At 32.4% G+C, this 23,144-nt stretch overlaps 1 protein-coding gene across 3 annotated transcripts; it reads right to left on the bottom strand.

Moving 5' to 3' along the window:
• Positions 1-13,468: 13,468 nt before the first annotated feature.
• LOC137820141 (ubiquitin carboxyl-terminal hydrolase 16) lies at positions 13,469-22,199 on the bottom strand. 3 transcript variants are annotated; one of them, XM_068623992.1, is made up of 11 exons: positions 21,432-22,199; positions 19,441-20,860; positions 19,276-19,364; positions 18,945-19,030; positions 18,668-18,830; positions 18,455-18,575; positions 17,993-18,150; positions 16,787-16,871; positions 16,478-16,690; positions 14,536-14,597; positions 13,469-14,405 (listed from the first exon to the last, which is right to left on the bottom strand). In XM_068623992.1, the coding sequence occupies exons 1-11, from the start codon at positions 21,716-21,718 to the stop codon at positions 13,712-13,714; spliced, it is 3,378 nt and encodes a 1,125-aa protein (XP_068480093.1). In that variant the 5' UTR covers positions 21,719-22,199; the 3' UTR covers positions 13,469-13,711. The 3 variants fall into 3 exon arrangements, with proteins under 3 accessions (XP_068480093.1, XP_090151244.1, XP_090151245.1); XM_090295118.1 differs by having other exon boundaries at positions 16,478-16,871; positions 21,432-22,196; XM_090295119.1 differs by lacking the exons at positions 13,469-14,405; positions 14,536-14,597; positions 16,478-16,690; positions 16,787-16,871; positions 17,993-18,150 and adding an exon at positions 18,219-18,275 and having other exon boundaries at positions 21,432-22,196.
• Positions 22,200-23,144: the final 945 nt, after the last annotated feature.

The raw sequence follows: 23,144 nt of genomic DNA, 5'->3' as shown, positions 1-23,144 counted from the left end.
TTGAACAAATATTATGACTTATTCAAAGGTGTGATATTTCGTTTATTGTTTTTAAAATTACCTTTTATAAAGTAATTTTCAAAAACTATTTTTTATATAATAAGAGGGAGAAAAATAGATGGATAGAGTACAACGTTTTATTTTAAAAAATTAGAATAATAGATGTTTTGCATAAAAGAAATTATAAAATTGTCTCTAATAAAAAAATTGAAATACAGTGAAGGTAGTGAAATGTTGACGATGTTTGAAGTTCATTGAATCGAGTTGATTGACCTGTGGCATAAATACAAATCATGGGGACACTCATCGTGGTCACCGCACTGCTGAGCCAGACCTTATCTTCCCTTGACTAGACAATACGTTCCTCCAGTTTTTCTTTTTCTCTTCTTTTTTTTACTAAATAAAAAATAATATTTCTAGAAAAAGAGAACTTAGAAAAGTCAAAGCCAAGGTTGAACATATATACGAATAAATTATTTAAACCAATAAAAATTATTATTTAATACCAACTAATAGATAAAATCAACCTCATCGAGTCCCAATTTTATAAAACTAGAAAATTGATTTAATGAATCAATAAACACTTAAGAAATTATTGGAGATCGTAATAGTGATAAAAATAATATATAACTGAGTGGAAATTTATTATTAATTTGATAAAGTTTAATTAAATTTTAAATTAATTGTTAATAGAAATAATAATACATTTAAATCATGGTTGTATTCAGATGGAGATACAAGGTGTTATTATTCCCTCTCTTTTTTTTTCATAAATCCTCACCTCACTTGATATGCTTCATGCAATAAATTGTATATCTTCTGGATTTATGTTGTTATTAAGAATTTTATTTTCGATATTAATTATTTATTATAATAATTTTTAAAAAAAAATTGAACCATGAATTACACTATATAACTTGAAGTTTATTCATTATGATAACAAATTTAAATTGGGACTAAATTAGATTAATTATATTAAAATACATAATATTTCTATTTTATTTTTTAAGCATAGATCTCGTCAACAAACAAATTAGTAATCCAACGGTTCCACCATTGACCGAATGTCTCAATAAAAGCAATGATGAGATTGGTTTAATTTATATATTTTCCTATAACATTTTTATAAAATAGGCTCTTTGAAATGGTTGCAGGTTTTTAAAATCTATATAAAGTAAACGAAACAAATTCATAAATTTAATTTATAAATCGGAACTTAAGTATTATAAAGTCTCTCCTAAAAACTGCTTAATTAAATTTACAAAATTCTTATATAAAGACAAAATTGACTTGCTTTTTTATTTCTAAATTAAATCGGATCCATTTAAAACGTCACAATATATAATTTTTTTTTATCATAATAATAAATTATTTCAAGCTTAAACCACATATATAAAATAAGTATATATAAATTACTATATGTGTATTGCAATTTTTGATAAAGTATATAAAAACTCGAAATAGTTAAATCCTAGAAAATTATTGAATAGTAGGAGGAATTAAAAAAAATATTAAGTAGATATTGAAAAAAACCACTTGAGAATTATATGGATAAACCAAGCACCATATAAAATTCTAAACTGATTCGGTACCAATGGACAATATTAGGAGTAAATATTTTCTTCTAAATAATTTATTCCGTTAGTTTATTAATATCTTTTCCCCTGTAAATATGGGAATATAATTTTTTTAGTTTTTGAAATAGTTACTTACTGTTATTTTAGATGTAATTTAATGAAAATTAAAAAAGTTTCTGAAATTAATCTCCCACGATCACTGAATTTAGACTATTATTAAGCGATATTCACTTTATTTAATGAAAGTGTTTATGTGCAGACATGGATGACACGTGTCATATGAATGTGCCACATGAGTCCCTGAAATTAAAATTAAAATATGTCACTTTAACAAATTGATATAGGAGACATGATGTTTTACCAAATAACCAGTTGTTTTCCATGGAATAAAGATATTCAATGACACCACAACTTTTGGTAATTAGATTACACATTTTTTTCACTCGCATGTGATATGAAATTTTTATTTTGAACGAATATCAGTAAAAGTTTGGTGATTAATTTTTGTATAATTAGTAAGAAAAAATAAATAAATATGAATTAGGGTGGTCTAATCTTTACACAAATCAAAAATGAAATTCTTAGCTTCTTAATAAAAACTTTAATCTCGTACCAACAATTAATAAAATTCCTGTAAACACTAAAAAAAAACAATAAAGGAACAAACTAACAACGCAAAAACATTATTTAATCAATCTCATACAAAACAAAGAATCAAAACACCAGTAAAAATAAGAGAAAAAAAGATGAGGATGTCTTGGAAGTAACCCATAACCAAAACCTTTAACTAAACAAAAGTGAACATTTCTGAAACATCAATCACATCACCTTTAAAAATGACATTATTCTTGTGCTTCCAAATCTCACTTACTACAACAATTCAAATAGCTCTTCAAACATCATTAACAGATTCAAATGCACTACATATCTTCAATAGTAAAAAAAAATTGTTTCTGAAAAATCCCTTCTTCTAAAAGCCTACATGAACAACATAGTTTTAGCCTTATTCCAAAAGCGATAATTTGAGAAATGTAACATACTATTTGGTGTTTAAGTTGGTGGTGGCAATGTCATAAAGAAAGAAGTATTAGCATGTATTAGTGGATATGTATTATGTTCCTGCGAATTTTTTTTAATACTACGATTTTAGATCTGATCTTTTAATTTTTGATTTTTTTGATTCTCATTCTTTTTTATATTTTCAAGATATATATGATGACATTTTGATACTCAGGTTAGTTTAGGGTTTAACTGAAATATAGTGTTAAGACACGAATTTCATTATTTTTTACTTTAAGGAGTTCATCTATTTATGGTAGTGGAGTTGGACTTTTAGGTGCATGGGCGGTAAATCGGGTCCAATAGTGCTCAATTACCTATTGATCGTGTTTTACGAATGTTCATCATGTAATTATTCTTAATGATGTTACTAATTATTCTGCTTTGCATGATGATCTGCAAGGAATGCTGAGTGATCGAGTGGTTTTCAACACCGAGCACTCGACTTTCGAAATGTTGGAAGTACACTTGTCCCAGGTTCGAGCGTGACGAAGAGTCTAAGTTTGTAAAAAGAGTTGGTTGAGGTGTAGTGTTTGGTTGTTACGTTAGTTTGTCGACATTCCATTTTAAAATAAGAAATAATTTCTTTGTTTGATCGATGTGTTCCAGTGATGGAGGCTGTGACCAACTTGTTGGTACTCCGTCGGTCCTAGTCATACATTACATAACATAAATATAATTTATAATATATGAATAAAGGTAATTCTCATATTACAAGTTGGTTTTATAAGTATGAACTCATTTTCTATTACAATCTTAACATTTATCCTAATGAAATTTATTCAATCTATCATGTTACCTATTGTTGAATCCTTATTAAATCACTCATAACTATTTAATCTCACATTTTATAAAAAAAAAATGTTGAAGATCTAGTATTATAATAATAAAATCATTTTATAAAATATAAATGGAAACCATTATCCTTACAAATTAAAAGTTATGCATGAATGGATGTGTGAAATTTAAACTTACTCCCAAATAATGTATTTTGTACAAATTGAAAATAAAAAATTATGCGGTATATTATACAAGATAGTGGTTGAAATAAATACAAATAAAAATTAAATGTTGGAGATCCCACTTCAATTAGAGATGTGAGCATTTCATAGTATATAAGTGGGTGCAAACCTCACCTTATAAGTCGGTTTTACCAAGTTGAGTAAGACTTAAAATTCACTTCATAATATGCTATCAGAGTCATTTTCAAGCCTATCCTAGCGAATGTTTATTGGGCTTATCAGGCCACCCGCTATCAAACCGTTATCCGACTATCCATATGTTATCTCACGCACGAGGTGTTACTATCGACGTGAGGGGTATGTTAGAGATCCCACGTCGATTAAAGATTAAAGCATTTCATAGTATATAAGTGAGTGCAAACCTCACCTTATAAATTGGTTTTATAAAGTTGAGTTAGACTTAAAGTGCACTTCATAATATTAAATTTAAAATAATTTGGAGCATTACAAATGGATTAATTATTTATACGAGATGTACGAGTGGTTGAAATTAAATATTGTTTTAAAAATAAGAGAATGAAATTGAGTAAAGGGTTTAGTGACAGTGAATTCTGGATCCAATATATAGTTTTGTTTGGCTTGCTTAGTTTCGTGACTTAATCTTCAATCCATACAGTGTCTGAAATTTGAATATGTTTGTGTCTTGGAGGATCTCACAAACTTTGTTACTTTATCTTAATATTTTAAAGTCTGTTTTTCAGAAGTCGTAGGCATAGAGTTAAAAAACCAAATTAAGAATGATTTGCACTCAATAAAAAATAATCCAATGTAAGCCGAAATTGTAATGTGAACTCCCTTAGCCGCAACAAAACAAAACAAAACATGTTTGAGCCGAAAAGGTAAACCGTGAGCTATGGCATAATTAAGTGGAGTTAAGTTTAAGGTTTTATTATTTCTACTTGTCACCTCTGTTGCTGCTTTATTCGACATAACACATCTAAAATAAAGATAATTAAGTGGTGGAAGTAATAACATACACACACATACAATGTTAAGAAAGGGAAAAAATCTTTGTTAAGTCACACAACAAAATAAATTATCGCATTTTGTTCATATAATAGTTAATATAAACTCGCAATTGTTGATTGGACAAAATATTTGCTGAAATTGTCGCACGGCTAAACATTTTCTTCTTTAGTAAAATCATATTTTGTTTTGGTAATGATACTTACTCCCATAATTGGATGAATAATTGGATGAGAAGTATTTAATAAGTCCTTTATTTTGCTGATATATAAAATGAAATAAAAAAGGACTTTATGATTAAATGAAGTTTATTAAAGAAGTATTTAATTTTGTGATTTTTAATCCCACTTCGATTAATAGTAAAAAAGTATATTAAATATATATTGTTTCTACTAGGGAGATGGAACCTAGAGAACTATTGAAGTTTTCTTCTCCTTCCTTCGGCCGGTCAGGTTGCTGGGTGATGAACTGGGGTTCTTCTCGTCCTTCTACTTCTCCTTCGGCACTCAGTCTCGGGTGAACACCGGATGGGGTACCTGCGAAGGCGCTCCGACGCTCAAGTCAGTAAAGAGGGTGATCAGCGCTCTGGTAAGTGAACAATAATAAATGACATACATTTCTTCTTGGGATGTGTGCTATTTATATTATTTTAATGGGCTTACCTTATTGGGCCTGATTAGCAGAGTGAACCTCGCTTAGGGTTGTATTGCCTAATTCTTAATGACGGGTTAACATCACTGACCTTGGTTTGAGCGTTAACGGTAGTATGGGTCGGTCGGCCAGGTCGGTCGTGATGATTCCACTTGTCTCAGACACGCTTACCTGGTTTCGGCCAAGTCTCTTAGGTCTTGGTCGCCTCTAGGGGTGGCAATGCGGGCTGACTCGTCCTGCATAGGCCCGCCCCGCATAAGGGTAGGCCCGCGGGTCTGCGGGCCAGCCCGCATAAGAAATATTTTTATATAAAAATATTTTTTAAATAAAAAATTTTGATTTTTTATTTATTTAGATGCATTAGGTAAATGGTCTTATAATATTATTTTCATGAGACATGCAGAGTAAGATGTTATTAAAAAATTTAGAATGCGAAATATGAGGCTACATGAAGAAAATATGGGGGTGAAGAAAAAAATTTATATATTCTAAAGTTATGCGGGCCAACCTGCCCCGTCCCGCACTTGACCCGCACGGGTTGTGGGTTATGTGGGGCGGGCCTAAGCAGGCCATTGGGTTGAAATAGGCAACGCGCCTCGCGTTTTTTTCAGCGGGCCGCGGACCGACCCGCATGACCTGTCCCACTTTACCACCCCTAATCGTCTCGGCCAAAACTATCAGGACTCGGCCAAGTTCCCCCGGTCTCGTATATTGATAATTTATATCATTTGATGGTTTTCTCATTTTTTTTCCATTTTTTTTTGTTTTGCACTCGTGCTTGAGATACTGATTGCATGCATGTCTTTTTGCTCTATGTTGTTATGTAGGTGTGATTTTTTTTCCCTTAACAATAATAACTAGGGCTGTTATTTTGTCTTTTTTCTTTTGCGGAAGAAAAACAAGTTGGATACCAAAAGTAATGCACGCCTAAGAAAACAGAGACACAAAATAACTAGATGCAGCCATCAAATTACCGAGACATTTATTTTCCTTTATCTCAGCCACCATGATTGAGTTTTCTTTTTACCAAACAAATGAACATGCAATAATGTGAATGGATGCAATTCTGAAACCTAAAAGAGGAAAAGGAATTAAAGAGAAACACGCTTCAATTCCTGTCTCCTGTTTGGTGCCCCGTTCAAGTTTGAACAGACTTACCTTTCAAGTTTTCTTCTCTCAGTATTGTCAAATTGGGTGGCCAGTAAAAAAAAAAGGAGAAGATAAAGCTTAAATTGGATAATCATAAGAAATATCTATACTATAATCAAATCATTCCAACACACGTACGAATAAGAATTACACTTTAAATCTAATTTAACATACGAGCACTACTTAAATGAAAGTTTCTAAATTATCTTATCATATCACTCATAACATTCATTATCATTTAAGAGGTCTCTATTTTATTTTTGTCTTCAAACATAAGTAATGCACAAATTAGTCACGCAAACAAATACTGCACAAAACTTGCTTCTACCATTTTCTTTAAGAACAGAGACGAATTTCTTAAGTTTAGGGACAAACAAATTTTAACCCGTATTTTAATTTAAAAATCAATCGCTATACACCCTCTAGATTAAATATAAGCGAAAAAAAAATCATATATATTTTATGATTAAAGAATAAAAAAATTTAAACGTGTTTAATATTTTTTTTAAAAATATATTCAAATTCAAAAGTAAATCTAAATACTATCTTATCCTAATATATGACTTCATAGTTTAAAAATGCACTCTCTTTTTTTATGAAAACTAGAAAAGATCTTCTAAATTAGTATGAAAGTGAATAATTTTATATATATTTAAATGGAGAGAAACTAGAAATTAAAAATTAAGAATTCTTTTGATTTTTTCAGTAGTTAAGATATACATTATAGGATAAAAAAAATAAAAATAAAGTAAGATAAATATTAATCTGATACAATATGACAAGTTAAGGTAAGATAGTGATGGTATGATATGAATGAAAACAATATTAAAAAAATTATAACAATAATGATGTTAACACTACCATAACAATGTTAATAATTATATAAATGTTGGTATTAACCATGATAATAATGAAAAGATTATGATGAGAGTGGTAGAAATTTGTCTGATATGATAATGATTTTTTTTTATCAGCAAGAAAAAATAAATAAATATTAACCATTTTAGAGGTGGTTTAATATTTGTATAAAACTAAAATGTAAAACACTTTTCTCTGAAAGCTTACCACAAATATCTTATTAGAGTAACTAAAAAATAAGTAACAAACTGAAATGAAGATACATCAGAAAAACAACTACCTCATCCCAACCTTCTAAAAAATAAAAGGTCTGGAGTTTCAAAGTCTCTTGATCAAATACAAACAAACTAGAGGATCAAGGCACCAATCAGAATAAGAATAACTTGTAGGAAAAAATTTAGAAGTAACCAAAGACCATACCCTAAATTGAACCAAGGAAAATATTTCAAAATAATCAGTCACTTCACCTTTAAAAATGTGTTTATTCCTATGTCTCCAAATCTCACCAACAACTGCAATCCAAACACTTCCCCATACAACATTGACATAACAGGTACATTAACAAGTTTGAAATGCTAGAAGTGTGAAAAAGGATCATGATGATCTACCGACGTCAATCCTAACCAAGCATAACATTGGTTCTAAACAAGTCAGACAATTTTGCAAACAAAAAACAACTGTCTTGCAGTTTCCACTTTCACCCCGCAAAAACAACATAAGTTGCTAACGAATACTACCCCATGTCTTTCCAAGTTAGCCTTGAAAACAATCGAATTTAGCAGCACCCTCCCAGCTGTGATTTAAGCTGAAGGTAGAGCCTTAATCTTCCATAAGAATTCAAACAAAGACAAACTTTCCCCCTCAAAATTATCCCTTAAAATACTAGAAGCTGAAATTTCATATTCTTCTCCCATTCGAGCAGGCTCCTTCACCAAACTAACTTCCACTCCTAACTACCATTAGTCCAAACCCCAAAAGAATCTATATTAGCGTCTTTATAGTTACTCAAGGAAAATAGTTTCGGGAATTTGCTCTTCAGATCTTCATTACCCAGATATCTTCCCAAAATTTGACTTTCTTCCCATTTCCAACGCCCCACTCAAAGCAGTCCTCAAAATTCCTTCCCCATTCCTCCAACCCCCAAACTCCCTTCAGATCTCTCCACCATAAGACTGCTTATAAACATTTCTTTGTGCTTTCAGACATCTCCAACCTCCATACTTAGACTCAGGGATCTCTTTCCACAAACTGCCCTTGTTAGATCTCAAGTGCCAAATCCATTTTCCCAACAATGCCACATTGAATAATCTAAGATCCAGGATACCAAGATCACCAGTTTTACGTGGCTTACAAACTTTTTCCGAAGAAATCCAAGTGATCTTAATCCCTTCTGAATCCCATCCCCAGAGAAAGTTTCTCTGTAATTTCACAATTTTCTTCAGCATCAAAGTAGGCAACTTATATAAAGAAACATAAAACAACGGAATAGACGAAATGACCGACTTAATCAAAATAATCCTCCCTACCATCGAGAGGACTCTACCTTTCCATCTACCCAATATACTCTTGATTTTTTCTAACACTCCATCCCAAAACACACCTCTCTTGTGACACCCTTCCACTAGCATCCCCAAGTATTTAAAAGGTAATTTCATCACATCATAGTTGAGAATTGTTGCAAAGTGTTGAACCACAGACCGATCGACTCCCATCCCACCAGTTCTGCTCTTCAAGAAATTTACCTTAAAGTGGTAAACATGCTCTTTAAGTTAAATACGCTTTTAGTTTTTGCTTCGCAAAAGAACAAAGTATCATCTGCATATTAGAGCATGTTGTATAGACATCCAACCAACGAGATAGGTCTATAATCACAGAGTTGTTGAGAGTTATCCCTCCACCCTTCACCTCGTAACTAAGCCATTTACTTCGTACAAAATCCTTAAACCTTCCGTCCCTATACCAAACATCTAGACTTGTAAATGGTTTCAGGCCCCAATCCATGTGCAAGTCTTTTAACACTAAAGCACAATGGTCAAAAACTAATCTACTGATGATAAATTGTTTACTATCTGGCCAAACTTCCAACCACTCCCTCAACACCAAAATCCTATCAATTCTACTCTTAACTGACCCATTCGGTTCGTACCAAGTAAATTTTCTACCTACCATCGGAATATCCACCAGGTCAGTTTTAGTAATAAAGTCATTGAACCCTCTTATATCTCTATTATAATTAGTCACAAAAAGTAAACTTTTTCTCTCCTTCTGCCTTTGAACATAATGAAATCCCCTAATACGCACCGCACCCTATTATTGTGTCTCCTTCTAAACTCGCTAATCTCCTCCCAAATTAACTTCTTTTCCCTCAACGAGCCAGAGCTATAAACGTTCACGCCAACCTTCCACTCCCCTTCTATAACAAAACAATTATTTCCATTGTAAGAACTTAATAACCGAAACCAGTCTCTTCTCCACATTGTCATAATTCCACTTGCATTATTGCTAGAATCGATTTCAACCCATTTGATATCATTAGAACTCCAAAGGAGTAATTAACTCTCCCTATTGAGCTCCTCACACTTTGTCTCTCGTAAACAAATCATATATGCCTTCTCTTTACTAATTAAATCTCTTACATACTTTCTTTTAATACTCTTTCATATCCCCCCTGATATTCATGCTAACAATTTTCATCATCTGAAACATTGTTCTCTATCCTGTTACAATAATGATGACAATAATGGTGACGAATCAATGATATTTACTATAATGAAAATAACATGGTGATAAAAAAATGTTAATTATGACAATAACATCGATAACAATGATAAAAATAGTGATACAAATTTGAGTATAAAAAGTATAAAAATTATTATCATAAATGTGAGACTACTGCCAACAGAATAACATATTGAAAATGAAAAAAAATAGAGAGTATACATGATGATAAATACAACACCAAAGATAACGGAAATAATAATAATAATATTTATAATAATATTAATAATTACAACAACCTAAAATGATTATGACAATGGTGGTAGCCTAAAGTTATCCACACAAACCTTTAAAGAGATTAGAACATGTTGATGTGTATATTTATTTAATTTCTTCATGAATTTGGATGATTATGAGAAATTTGGATTCAAGTGAGAGGAAGGAAGAGGAAGTGAGGGAGAAAAGTAAAAGTGTATTGGTTATAGAATATATGTTATTGTAGAAGTGAATTGATTAGTAGGTAGGTGGTGTATGATAATGAATTCATAAGAAAAATCCAAATTGAATGAATGGATTTTCCGCCATGCAAGTCCAAAATGAAGTTGATGTTGGTGGGGCTCAGAAAATGATGTGCATTGGTTGTGAGTAACGGATAATGCATGAGAAGGTCAAGTTGGATCTGCAAAGTACAATCTCTGAAGCACATGTTGGATTTATTGCAATACAAAATGAAATGACAACACTAATTTGCTTAAGAGAAGAAAAATGTCTCACCCTTCAATTCACCTTCATTCTCCCTCTATCTTATCATGCATTAACTACCTCATTCATTATCCTCTCCCATCACAAAAACCCACACATTCTACAATTTCTTACCCACTCTCTTTTTTTATAATCCAAAATTATATTATTTTTATTAAAAATAAATAAAACAATTAGATGGTTTTTTTATGTAGATTGACAATATGTAAAAAATTTAAATTTAAATCATTGAAGTAATTTAAACATTAAAGAAAACTAAATTTGTAATACAATTAGATTTTAATGATGAAAATAGGTTAGGAATTTTTGTATAGAATACAAAACTACAATAAAATTATTAAATAAAAAATTAATTTTAAAAATAAAATATAATTAATTGTTATATTGACAAAATTAAATATTATTTTATAGATTAAAAATATTTATATTTAAATTTATTATTAATAAAAAATTATAAACTAATTTTTAAATTAGTATTCAATTAGTTAACAATGTTTTAATTATTAATTATTTTATATTTTAAAATTGATAGCTAATTAGATATCGATCACACTAATTTATAATTTTTTATTAATATTAAAATATTTTAAAAATTAATAATTTTATATTTTATGAAATAATATCTAATTTAATTAATATAATAATTAATTATTTTTTATTTAAAATTAGTTTTTATTTAGTAATTTGTTTAATCTACTTAATCTGATATACTACTCAAAAAATATATTAACAGAATTTTTAAAAGTATAATTTTGATATTAAAGAGAATTGATCCAAAAGGAAATAATTTATTGAAGAAAATTAGAACATTTAAAACATGAAAATAATTTTTTGGCGTACAAGCATAGTATCCTTTAAATGAAAAGTGTAAAGTAAAAAAATTATTGTTAAATCAATTTAAGGAAAAATTCAATGAAAAATATAAATGCAAGAGAAAGAGATTAATTCTAATAAAATACAGAACAATAAATCATAAAGTAAAGTTAACGATTCAAAAATTTAAAATAAATATAAGATAGCAGAAAATTTAGAAAGTGAAATTATCAAAAAGTAGAACTATAAAATTGCATCTAGAATTCAAGAAATTAGTGAACCTGAACTTCGATATTTCCCTATCTTATGTTTGATTTTTGCAGAGAGATTTTGTACGAGGTCTTTTTGTTCTCTTCCCACAAAATTACACAAAATTACATCAAAATTCCATTTGTAAGCATTTTGGAGGATCTACAATGTTCTACCAAAAGTTTCACTGATTGTAATTTATTGGGGCACATGTCTGTTTGGTGATTACAATCTTCTCGTGTTTTTATGAACCAATCGGAATTTGTCATTCCTAATAAGAATCATGATTATCAGACACCACGACTCTAATGAATAAAAAAAATTGTCCAAACACCCGTAGGAAGGTCAGTAATATCTAGAAAGGTATAAAAGTATTTAGAAAAAAAAGGAAAATAATTAAACTAGCTCCTTTATAATACGCGAAATATTACAAAGGTCGTAGGAAGTGTGAAGAGTTAAAGGGTTTGGCCCAATTGCTGTGTTAATTGAGACATTAATTGTTATGTTATGTGGGGCTGTTTCTTTCTGTACTTCCATAACCTTTTTAATATTCTTATACTTCAATCCAAAAAATTATTTTATTCTTAAAAAAATCTGATTCTTTCTGTACTTCCATAACTTTTTTAATATTCTTATACTTCAATCCAAAAAATTATTTTATTCTTAGAAAATTCTAGAATGTATTTTTTTTATTGTAAAATTTAGAAATATCTTTTGCATTCTACAGTAAATAAAATATATTTATATTTCAAAATGTATTTTTTAAAGCCAAAATGATTTTTCTGTCTACGTATGGGATACCAGAAAAGTTATGGAAATGCAGGAAGAAACAATCTATGGCGGAATGGTTGAGTTGAGTCAAAATCATCCAAAATTGAAAGTAGAAACCTTGGATTTGCTGATCTGCCAAAACATGCATCCAAAGATGCTTATCCCATCATATCTAAAGCCATGACATCTGCGTGAAACGCATCACTTGTGTTCATATTTGCTTTTCTTCTTACTTCACCAGGAACAATACCAATAATCCTCTTATGTGTTAATCTTCAATTTTTACAACTGCAGATATACATTATAACCGATTATTTTGACCAAAACTCATTATATTTTCATATTTTTTAAGGTTGTAATTGATTATATTCTTAATATAATTGAATATATTCCCAGTTTCATTAAAATAAGAACATTTCAAATACACGCCTATTCTTTTCATATTTAATTTTATTTAACTTTCCAAACAAGAACATTTCAGTAATTATTTAAATTATGAAATTTTCATCTTTTATTTTTTTAAATCGAGTACAAATTTACAACTTATTTCATCCAATTTAATCCAAGTTTACTTTATACTTTATTTCTTTTTCTTCAATTGTTCACTTTGCATCTTTAATTCAAACAAATACTAAAAATTGACAAATTCCAGTTTTTTTAACTAAACCTTTAACTTGGTAGTATTTTACATTCTGCTTAAAAATTTGCATTTGACATTTTATATATCTCATGCCAATCGCCGAATAGAATAATAATTTTACATAAAAACATTTCCAAGATAATTGAATTAAAAAACATCAAGTCCACTTTATTATTCATACGAATTCGATAGAGGGATCATAATTGATAACAAATTGTAAATAAATGCAAGTATAAGACAAATAATATATTGGTTTCCTTTATTTAAAGTATCCCTATTTAAAATAATAGAATAAATTCCTGTGAAGTTTTATAACAAAGTTAGAGGTATGTATTATCTACACCTGGTTAAGTTACTGGGAAAGTGATGTGGGTAATTTTGCTTTGTAAAAAGAAGGCCGCCTCAAAGTTGGTAAATTAGATAGAGCATCCCCTCACTCATTATTTACTGCTCCAAACTCCAGAGGTTACTAAATTTTAATTCCTTCTATACTTTCTACATAATACACCACACTCTGTATCGTTCCAAAGGTTAGATCCTACTTTCACAAAAGAGTCACTCTCTCTACTACTAATCTTGCTACTAATCCTACCACTATCTAACCCTCTATGCTGTGAAGTTGTGTTAGAATGCAAACAAGAATTGTATACAGGACGGTCTTTCTCCACACTTGAACCTGTGGAAATGCACAAACCAGCTGCATCAGGAGAAACAGAATCGTATCGGTCCATATCAGAGAGGGGGGAATGTCGAGAGTTTAAGGGGGAAGATGAGGATGACCAGGATGTGTCAGAATCTGAATTCTTCCACGCACTGCTCCACCCATTTCCCGAATCACCAAATAGATAATCAGTGAAGTCATCTGTACTGGCTGAATCACAGGTACTATCTGTACTGCAAGAACCTTCATCAGAATTGCTGCTAATGAGGGATGAACTATCACTCGACGAGTCTTCCTCTAAAATCTTTTTCAGGTGGTGAAACTTTGAATAGAAAGACTCCAAGGCAGGTGAACCATCTGGAGAGATGGAACTATCGACATTTTCAGCAACACCAGAATTCGTAGATATATATCTTGCTTTCGTTGCAAGAGTCTTTCCGCTAACTTTACTTTTTGAATCCGAGGATAGTATTCTGTTCCTAATTAATCTTGGAGCCCTTGGCGAGCACCTACAACGTGATTCAGACAATCAGAGAAGCCAAGAGAAAATGTAGTTAAAATTATCATTGAAGCCACCAATTAATGTCTTAAAAACTGGCTGGTTCGATTGGCCAGACTTCAGAAGAAAAGCTGGCTTACCTAGCATATAAAAGCATATATGCTCCTTTTGTCAAGACTCTCTCCAATTCAACAGCCGTCACCTGCAAGACATACATACGGCAGATGGTTAAATCAAGTAAAATACAAGTAAAAACCACAACAAATGTTCTGTACATCTCCTTTTGTTTCGTAATACAACAGCGATTTAAGGACACATTCATCCACTGAACACGACAGTAATTTCATCCCAGAACAAAATTATTTTGGAAGGAAACTGGCTTGCAGAGCTTCCAATCCTGCTGAACCTCTTGCACCACCTTTTTCATTTGTGTACCTTTGCATGAATTCTTTCAGTTTAATTGTGGCAATAAGGTGCTCAAGACAGGGAAGACAGAACAAAACAAAAGGGCGTCACTTGCCAAAGACTATGGAGAGACCAGACACAGTTGCCAGAGAAGACAGAGGTAACAGCAACAGCAACATAGGAGAGGCAGAGAGAGGTTTGAGAAGAGACAAGAGAAACAAGGGGATGTCGCAGTTCATAGGGCTTTTTTGGAATAGCCTCTGCCTCATAGCACTCTACGGCATCCGCAACAGCTGGCTACACTTATTTTGGGACAGCTGTGAGAATTGGATTATTTTGATAATCGATTATTGATAATACGATTATAATCAGACAGTTTTTGTTCAAGTATCTTTGCTTAAGTGATTTTAGGATAACAAAGTGTGTTTGGGTACCCAAAAAATCAGATTATACATAAAATTGCCAAAAGGCCATATAGTTTCATTATTAATATATTATTCAAATGCATGGGTAGTTTGGGAATTACTTTCTAAAAGTAAAATAAATTGTCCCAATTTAAGCAAAAAGTTGGACTCAAAGATGCAACAAGATATTATTACCTTTTAGAAGAAAAAAAAACATGTTGGAATTTAAGTTGTGTTTGAAATCTCATTTCGCTTATAAATATAACCAAATTAATAATGTATAGATAGATGCAAATATCAATTTTCAAGCCAGTTTTGTGAGTTTAAATTCTAGGATGACTACAGATCCTAACGAAATTAGATCCATCATATCTATTAGACCATCCATAAATATTTATTTCCATGCTTGAGATGTTTAGTCTTTGGCATGAAGAGGTGTATTAAAAATTCTGGATTGACAAGAGATATAACTAAATTATGATATACTCATACTAATAAATTATAATATATCAGTACGTACAAATTTCATATTTCAAACTGATTTGCCTAAACAAGATTATTTTTTAATAAACAGCTGAAATACATAGGAAAACCACTGAAATGGGGAAATTCCATCTTTCCCAAATACACTCTTAACCTTTCCACTACAGCAGCCCCTGTAGTAGCCAGGGGATGGTCTGCCACTACAGTAGCACTATAGCATCCCACTTATATCCCTGACTTTTTTTTTAATTTTATATTTGTAATTTGTAAAGCATTCTTGATAAATTTTGGTTCTACATTGTTCACTCCTCAGCGGACTTGAATCAATTAGCAATAGAAATAACAGTATCTGTTATGATTAGAGTATTAGAAAACTGTTAGTCAGTAACTCCAACAGTTACACTGTCAATTAGTGGTTAAAGAAGTAACTCAAAGGATAATAAGGGTATAACTAGGAGGAAAAGGGAGAGTAGAAAGCATCTTCAGTTTTTAACTGTAGTTGGGAGAGAGAGTCCAGATCTCTCAGACACCTGGAGGAGTCTTTATTGACATCTCATCTCAGCATTAGTATCTCTAGCCTTCAATCCAGGTCAAGATGGAGATGTTCCTATCCTATCAAATGCTTTCCATTTCTTTCTCCGATATTCTAACCCAGTGCTATCATATATTCAGTTTATGAAACACGAAGGTCCATGCACTACTAATTAAGAAAATCATACCTAGAAAAGTACATTTGGGAACCAAAAGTGAATTGCTCTTATAATTGGGAACAAACGCAAAAGGGACTTACCACACTGTCATCAACCTTGAACCACCTGTTCTGGATATTCTTCACATAGGACACATAATGACCCGAAAAGGCAGCATTCATGGTATCTAAGTGAACAACTACCCCATACAATCTGTATACGGGTGATTTATCACTAGTCCCACTCATGAAAGGTGCCAAGTTAAGTATTTCAGGAAATTGAATAGGCTTGTTGAGCTTCCCAAATTTCCCATGCTGCAATAAGACGTAACAACTAAGCAAAACTCTGCATACATGCTGCATATAATGCAGGCAAAATAACATTGTCTTGGAATTGAATTCATGACATACCTGAAATCTCTTTAATGCAACAGTAAGAACATTGGGTGCCTCTGAAACTGTCAGCTTCTTCTTGGCCTTCTCGTAAGATTTGCATCTTCAAATGGAAATAGTTTAATAACACAAGGAAAAACTTTTGAGTACAAGTTCTCCAAACAAAATTCCAACTAAAATCCAAAATAAGAAAACATTTGCATACCACCCAAAGACCAAATAATGATATGAGAGACGATAGCATTTTGAATGGATGCCAAAAATCATAATTTTGTAAAAAGCTAGAGTCATAACTTGGTGGCCACAATAAAATAAGCTTTACAAGGTTGATTTGACAGATTATCTTGCATGCCAAACATTATGGCACAGGCTGTGTAAACTTGTGAGATTAGGTTGTGCAATGCTTTCTTCTATGTACAGCCAAGAATCAAAGAAAAATAATGCATTAATAGTGAATCCGTCATAGAAAAAATTTAAACCAAAAACCATAAGCGTTAATTTTCAAATTCTGATTTAACTGAAGATCACTAAAAGGACTTGCCCACTTATAATGGCCTAGGATCCATATGATATAGGCTCAATGAAGGTAGGCCATGTACAAGGCATTCTAACACTTGCCATTTAGCACATGCCTAAACATTTTCCCTAATTATGCAACATCTTTTAGTTAATACTAAGTTGATTCTTGAGAGGAAACAGAATTAACTTACAAAACCTTACTCATAATGGCACATAAAAAGATGATAAAATTAAGAGGCATTTTATTGGGGTGAGGCTGTTCTTCCCTTGAGAGGAGACATCCCAGACCTAACTTCTCTTATCCAATTTAAGAGGTCTGGTTGGATAAGTTTCACCACAGACACTTTCTAAGAAAAGAAAAATGAAATGAATTTTTCCATTAACTAAAATTAATTCATGCACAGGTTAATTTTTAAAGTTTTTTCATATTAACTTGTCTAAAAGATGGTTTTTAACTTGTTTCAGTTTTTTCTCCTAAAAGTGTTTATGATAAAAGTTATTCAAACAGGCCGAATGTCAAAGTAACAGATCTACATGATCCTATTATGTGCCAACAGTTAAATTCTAAAATTTTGGATTTAATCTACCCTAAAAAATCTGTAGTCCCTTAACTCTCCCTATGAAGATAATGGTCAAAATGCACTCAGAAAAGGTTCTTTTTATTTTCATTGTATGAAAAAAAGGGCAGCCAAAAAATCACCCAACCTGACACAGTGGTACTTGTTTTCCCCATCCAGAGTCTCAGTGCTTGTAAACCGTTGAAGGGCATCCACCAGGGTTGTTATATCCCCTTCTATCTCAACAGTCAGATCCATCATCCTTTCTTGACGCTCAGACTTCCCTCCACATTTCATGCATTTTATCTGCCAAATGAGGAGAATGTTCATTTGTCCCTTTTACTTCCAATTAGCAGATTATAATGACAATAATAATATCATTATCTATTTCATAAACATGTGCAGACGGCTCCGCATTTCATGCATTTTATCTGCCTAATGAGGTCAATGTTCATTTGTCCCTTTTACCTTAATAAGCATATGTCAGGATGACAATAATAAAAAAATTATCTATTACACATGCCAACACTGTATTACACTTATGACAGGAGAAAAGGAAAAACATAAAAGATAATTGAGAATTACTTTTCCAGATAGAAATAAAGATTACCTTTGATCGAAGGTAACCTCCAAATGTTAGACCCATTAAAGTAGTGTCCTCTACCAAGGAGCCCAATGCATTAACCCCAGCTTCCATAAGGCAAACAGATTGCATTGTGTCAATAACATGCCTGTCAATTGTCAAGTGTGTCATCATTCATTTAAAAGGAAATACAAAACAATGTTCAGGCTATATTACGTGGATTAAAAGGTGAAAAAATACCTAAGAAATTCATGTGCATCTTCTTCTCTTCCATTAGTAAGCTGACTCCCAATATTCTGTAAATGAGAGATTATGCTCACAGGAGATACTGAAGATTTTGTATCCTTTGACTTCAAAATCAATCTTTCAAATTCGCAGGTGAAACACCATTTTTTATTTGCACCTAAAATTTGCATAGAAGATATTTAAGCTACAGAAACACTTACAACTAACAACACAATATTCAGTAAATAACGTAGGTGTGATTCCATAATGGAACTTCTGATGGCATACATACATGATTTAGAATGTAATCCTTGAAGCAAATAAGCAGTCAGTGGCGGTGTAAATGCTAAGCACTGAAGTACAGCATTAGCATAACAACTGCAAAGTTAAAAAAAAGGTGAATCTTCCACCAAGCACAGTGGAGGAGCAATTGATTCAACACAAGTCGAATAACCTAACTATTCAAATCAATCATTGAATAATAATGTAAAATATAATATCCTTATCAGCAAGGCAAGGAGACAATAATACACACTACAGAGCTATACTGCAAAAGTATAAATCCACATATAAGATGGAACCAATTATCTTTTAAATGTTTATCTTAAATAATTTGAAAATACCTGTTTCCGCAATTTATAAATCCAAATGGGCATAACTCCACCTTGTTCGAGTTATAAAGCTTGACAAACAATTCATACGGGAAAAAAACCTGCAACAACTATAAATATGAGGTAATAATATTTCGAAGCACAAAAGAATGCAAAAAAAAAATGTTTTAGAAGAACCTTGTCATTGTGTCTTTCACCAATATCACTACCAACAGATAATGGAAAGTTCTTTGACATATTTGATCCTCTAAACTGATCAACAACTTTCAAAACAGAAGTTTTTATGTCACTTTTAGAATTTGCAGAACAGCTAGCAACACGAGAGGAAGTGACAGCACAAGTTCCAAATTCAACCTCATTATTCCCATGTTTTGTACTAGTATGAGAATGCTCTTTAGTTTCAGAAGCTAAATTAGAATCAGCATGGTCAAGCTTCAGGCATCTAATCTCAGTAGACTTCAAGGTGCTGCAATGGTTTTCCACAACATGATTTGATACCTCAGTGACAGTCGATTGCAAGTTATGGATGCTCAAAGCATCTGCACAAACTGAATCTTTGCCAACACTGGAGGATTGAAGGGAGAAAGATGATGAAGGTGGCCTGGAGCTGTCTTTAGATTCCAAATGATCAGATTCAGAACCACTTGGAGTAACATAACTCCTCACATTAGAAACTTTGCTGTTGGGGAAAGAGAAATTCCTCCCCTTTGAAGAATTCATGTTGTCATTCTCAGACCCAATACAATTTGGAAAAGCATTATCAGATACAGAACCCTTCATCTTGGTATCTCGTACATGTGAAGGAGGAATGGCACTGAATGAAAAGTGAAATGAAGATTCAGAAACAATCCTTTTACCCGCTGATTTATCAGAATAGGATGGATGAGTGTCATTCTTAGAATCATCTTTAATCCCATCAAGTGCTTTATCCCAGAATCCAGGAATCACTGTAGAAGGGTCATTTGTGTTCCCCTTATACACACTTGAACCCGAATTGTCATTTGATGCAAACTTACTCTCGTCTTTACTAAAACCAGGTCCAATATGATTTGATTTATGCATTGTAGAAAAACCATCTATTGAATCAACCAAACTAGCAAACTTCGGTGAAGAAGACATGGTTACACCCTCGCTATTGTCATTAGTGTTGTCAGGAATGTCAAGGGTGGAATCAACAAAAATATGTCCATCTGATCTGTCATGCTCATTTGAAATGACACTCTCACAGACAGAGGAATCATCAGATGAATCACTGGAACCCGTGGAAGCTGAGAATCCAGAAAAAGAGTTACTGGACAAGTCCGAATTGGAATCTGTTATATGTCCTTCTGCAAGGGACTGAAATCTGATATTCTCATCATTCCCAGATAAAACTTTTGGAGAAAAGCAGATATCAGAAATTGGAGGCTTTTCAAAGGATGATTTATAGTCTGTGTTTTCACATTCTGACTTCTCACCAGAGATTCCAGAGTAGCCTTGTTCTACCACCTTGCTGCCAAGATCACTTGTTACATCATAACTTCGGTGGATTGTGCTGGGAGGACCGCATTCTAACTTGTGACCTTGCCGCCAATGAACAGTTTGGCACTCAAAGGAACTGAAACATCACAAACCAAGCATGCAACACTATAAATTGAAAGACAGTGAAACATGCAGACCGAAAACAATGAATTGGGACCAAGGTAATACATAATGTCAGAGTCAGCTAGACCATTCACCGTAGTATATAAATGGGATAGTCCAAAAACCAAAACTATGGCTTAATATTCTCCCCACTAAAGAAAAATTATTTTAAAAAAAACATTTTCTCTTCCTAAAGGTTTCCACATGAACATGTAAAAAAAATACAATCTAGTGATCTCACTGTCGTCGAAGAATGAGATGAACATGAACAAGAGCTCCTGTAGGATAGTACTTAACTAAAAAGCCAGATATTTTGTATATTTATCTTGGTGAAGTGAACACAATTTAAAAAATGTGGAGTTTGTTTTAGAAACCACAAGATACAGCACTCCAGAAAACGAGATAAAAAATCATATTCCCAGTTTCCAACAATATTTAATAAAAGAACTGAACTAGTCGGATTCTGAATAAATGAACCCCATAATCCATGCCACATTAAAAATAACACTCTTATTTAAATTATTCAGCACAATTGCAAAACGCACCAGTAGCGAACGGATTTGCACTGAGCGCAGCGCGCAGTGGCGGGAAAATAGCACAAGGCACATTGATTGCTTGGAGTGGCAGAAACCGCCGTGCCATACGCAAATGATGCTTCTTTCTCGGCCCTGGCAGTTTCCTCTGCGGCCAAAACCAAAAGTCTCCTAATCTCCCTCTTCCTAGTCTCCGAAACCTGCCATCTACGGATAATTATGAGGCCGATCACCGGCAGCACTAGACAAAGCACCAGAAGGATCAGGCTCGAAAACCCTAGATCCCCGGTGACACGCATTTATCCTGCACCCCACACACATCCAGCGCCACCAACACACCCTAAGCAGCTACTATGAGGAACACACATAAATTGGTCCAACTGCCGTGCGGAAAACCCCAAGAAATCCTCAACCGAACCCCAAATGAGTGGACCGTGAGAAATAAGCGGCAACCCGTGATTGTGGGATTAACGAGGAGAGTAGAGTCCGTGAGTTGGAAATGTACGTGGATCGTGGATCATAATCGCGAATAAAGTGGGGATGGTACTGGAAATTGAAAACGACGGAGCGAAACTCAGTGTGGTGGTCGTTTTGTTGCTATGTTAGGTTGGGATGGAGAAAAAGTTTGTAAGGAAGGAAGAAGAAAGAGATGATAGAAAACGCGGTAAATGTAAATAAAGAGGGTATCTAATAATTTAATTTAATTTATTAATTATTTATTGATACCGATGGTTTGTCGAGGGAAAGGAATTTGGTCGTTGGAAAGCGTGAATTCTCCGTTGGTTCGTTGGATTCTTCGTCATCTCAAATACTGTTCCTTGATTCGGGTCCAGAATCTGGAAACGGGTCGGGTATGGGTTGGTGTAATAGAATGCAAGGCACGTGAAGGTGGGGCTTTGATGATTTGAGATTGGGGCATGAGGCGGTGGAGGTGGGCCCAGGATGATGGTCGTAAAAATGGCTTCATTCTAATTCTTGCTTTTGGTGGAAGAGATTCCACGGAATTAACCATTTTGCAAGTAATTATCAGCTTAGGTGTGGGTCGGTGCTACTGCCCAAACATGCCCTTTCATTGTAAGCAAAGGATACTTGACTTCATTCATAACAATTTTTACCATTCACAACTCTCTCTCTTCTATTTTTATTTTTAATTGAATATTTTCAATGCATTTAAATGTCTAACATTTATTTGTGACATTTTTTTTGACTTTGAATTGTCTATTTTACAAGTTTGAAACTACAAGAAAAGGAATAAAGGAGTTGTCTAACTTTGAATTTAAGTCCCACTTGGATGTTAAGGAAATTTATTGAACAAGATCATGGGTTATTGTAAATATTTTAATGTCTTCAATTTATGGGAAATAAAAGTAAAATTTAAAACCAAGATCAACCCATTAATAGTAACCAAGGATGATTTTTTTCTATATAATATATTAAAATAAAATAAAAATGACATGTATCAAAAAGGAAGAAGGCAAGTGATCATGAACATTTATGAGATATTTATTAAGAAATTATTGGTAGAAAAAACTATTAAAACAATTATTACTATTACATTTTAGTATGATTGGTATGCATTTTAAACGTATTTTAATTGAGAATTTTATTATTTATTTCTTAAACAATGTCTTTAAGACATTAAGTATTAGAGATTTTGAAACATCTTACTTATAAAAGAGTTGTTTTTGAAAAAAATAATAATATATTGACAATTCATCAAATTAT

The sequence above is a fragment of the Phaseolus vulgaris genome, chromosome 9 (assembly GCF_051622355.1).
Source record: "Phaseolus vulgaris cultivar YP4 chromosome 9, ASM5162235v1, whole genome shotgun sequence".
Taxonomy (NCBI): Eukaryota; Viridiplantae; Streptophyta; class Magnoliopsida; order Fabales; family Fabaceae; genus Phaseolus; species Phaseolus vulgaris.
This window is presented reverse-complemented; position numbering and strand designations above follow the sequence as displayed.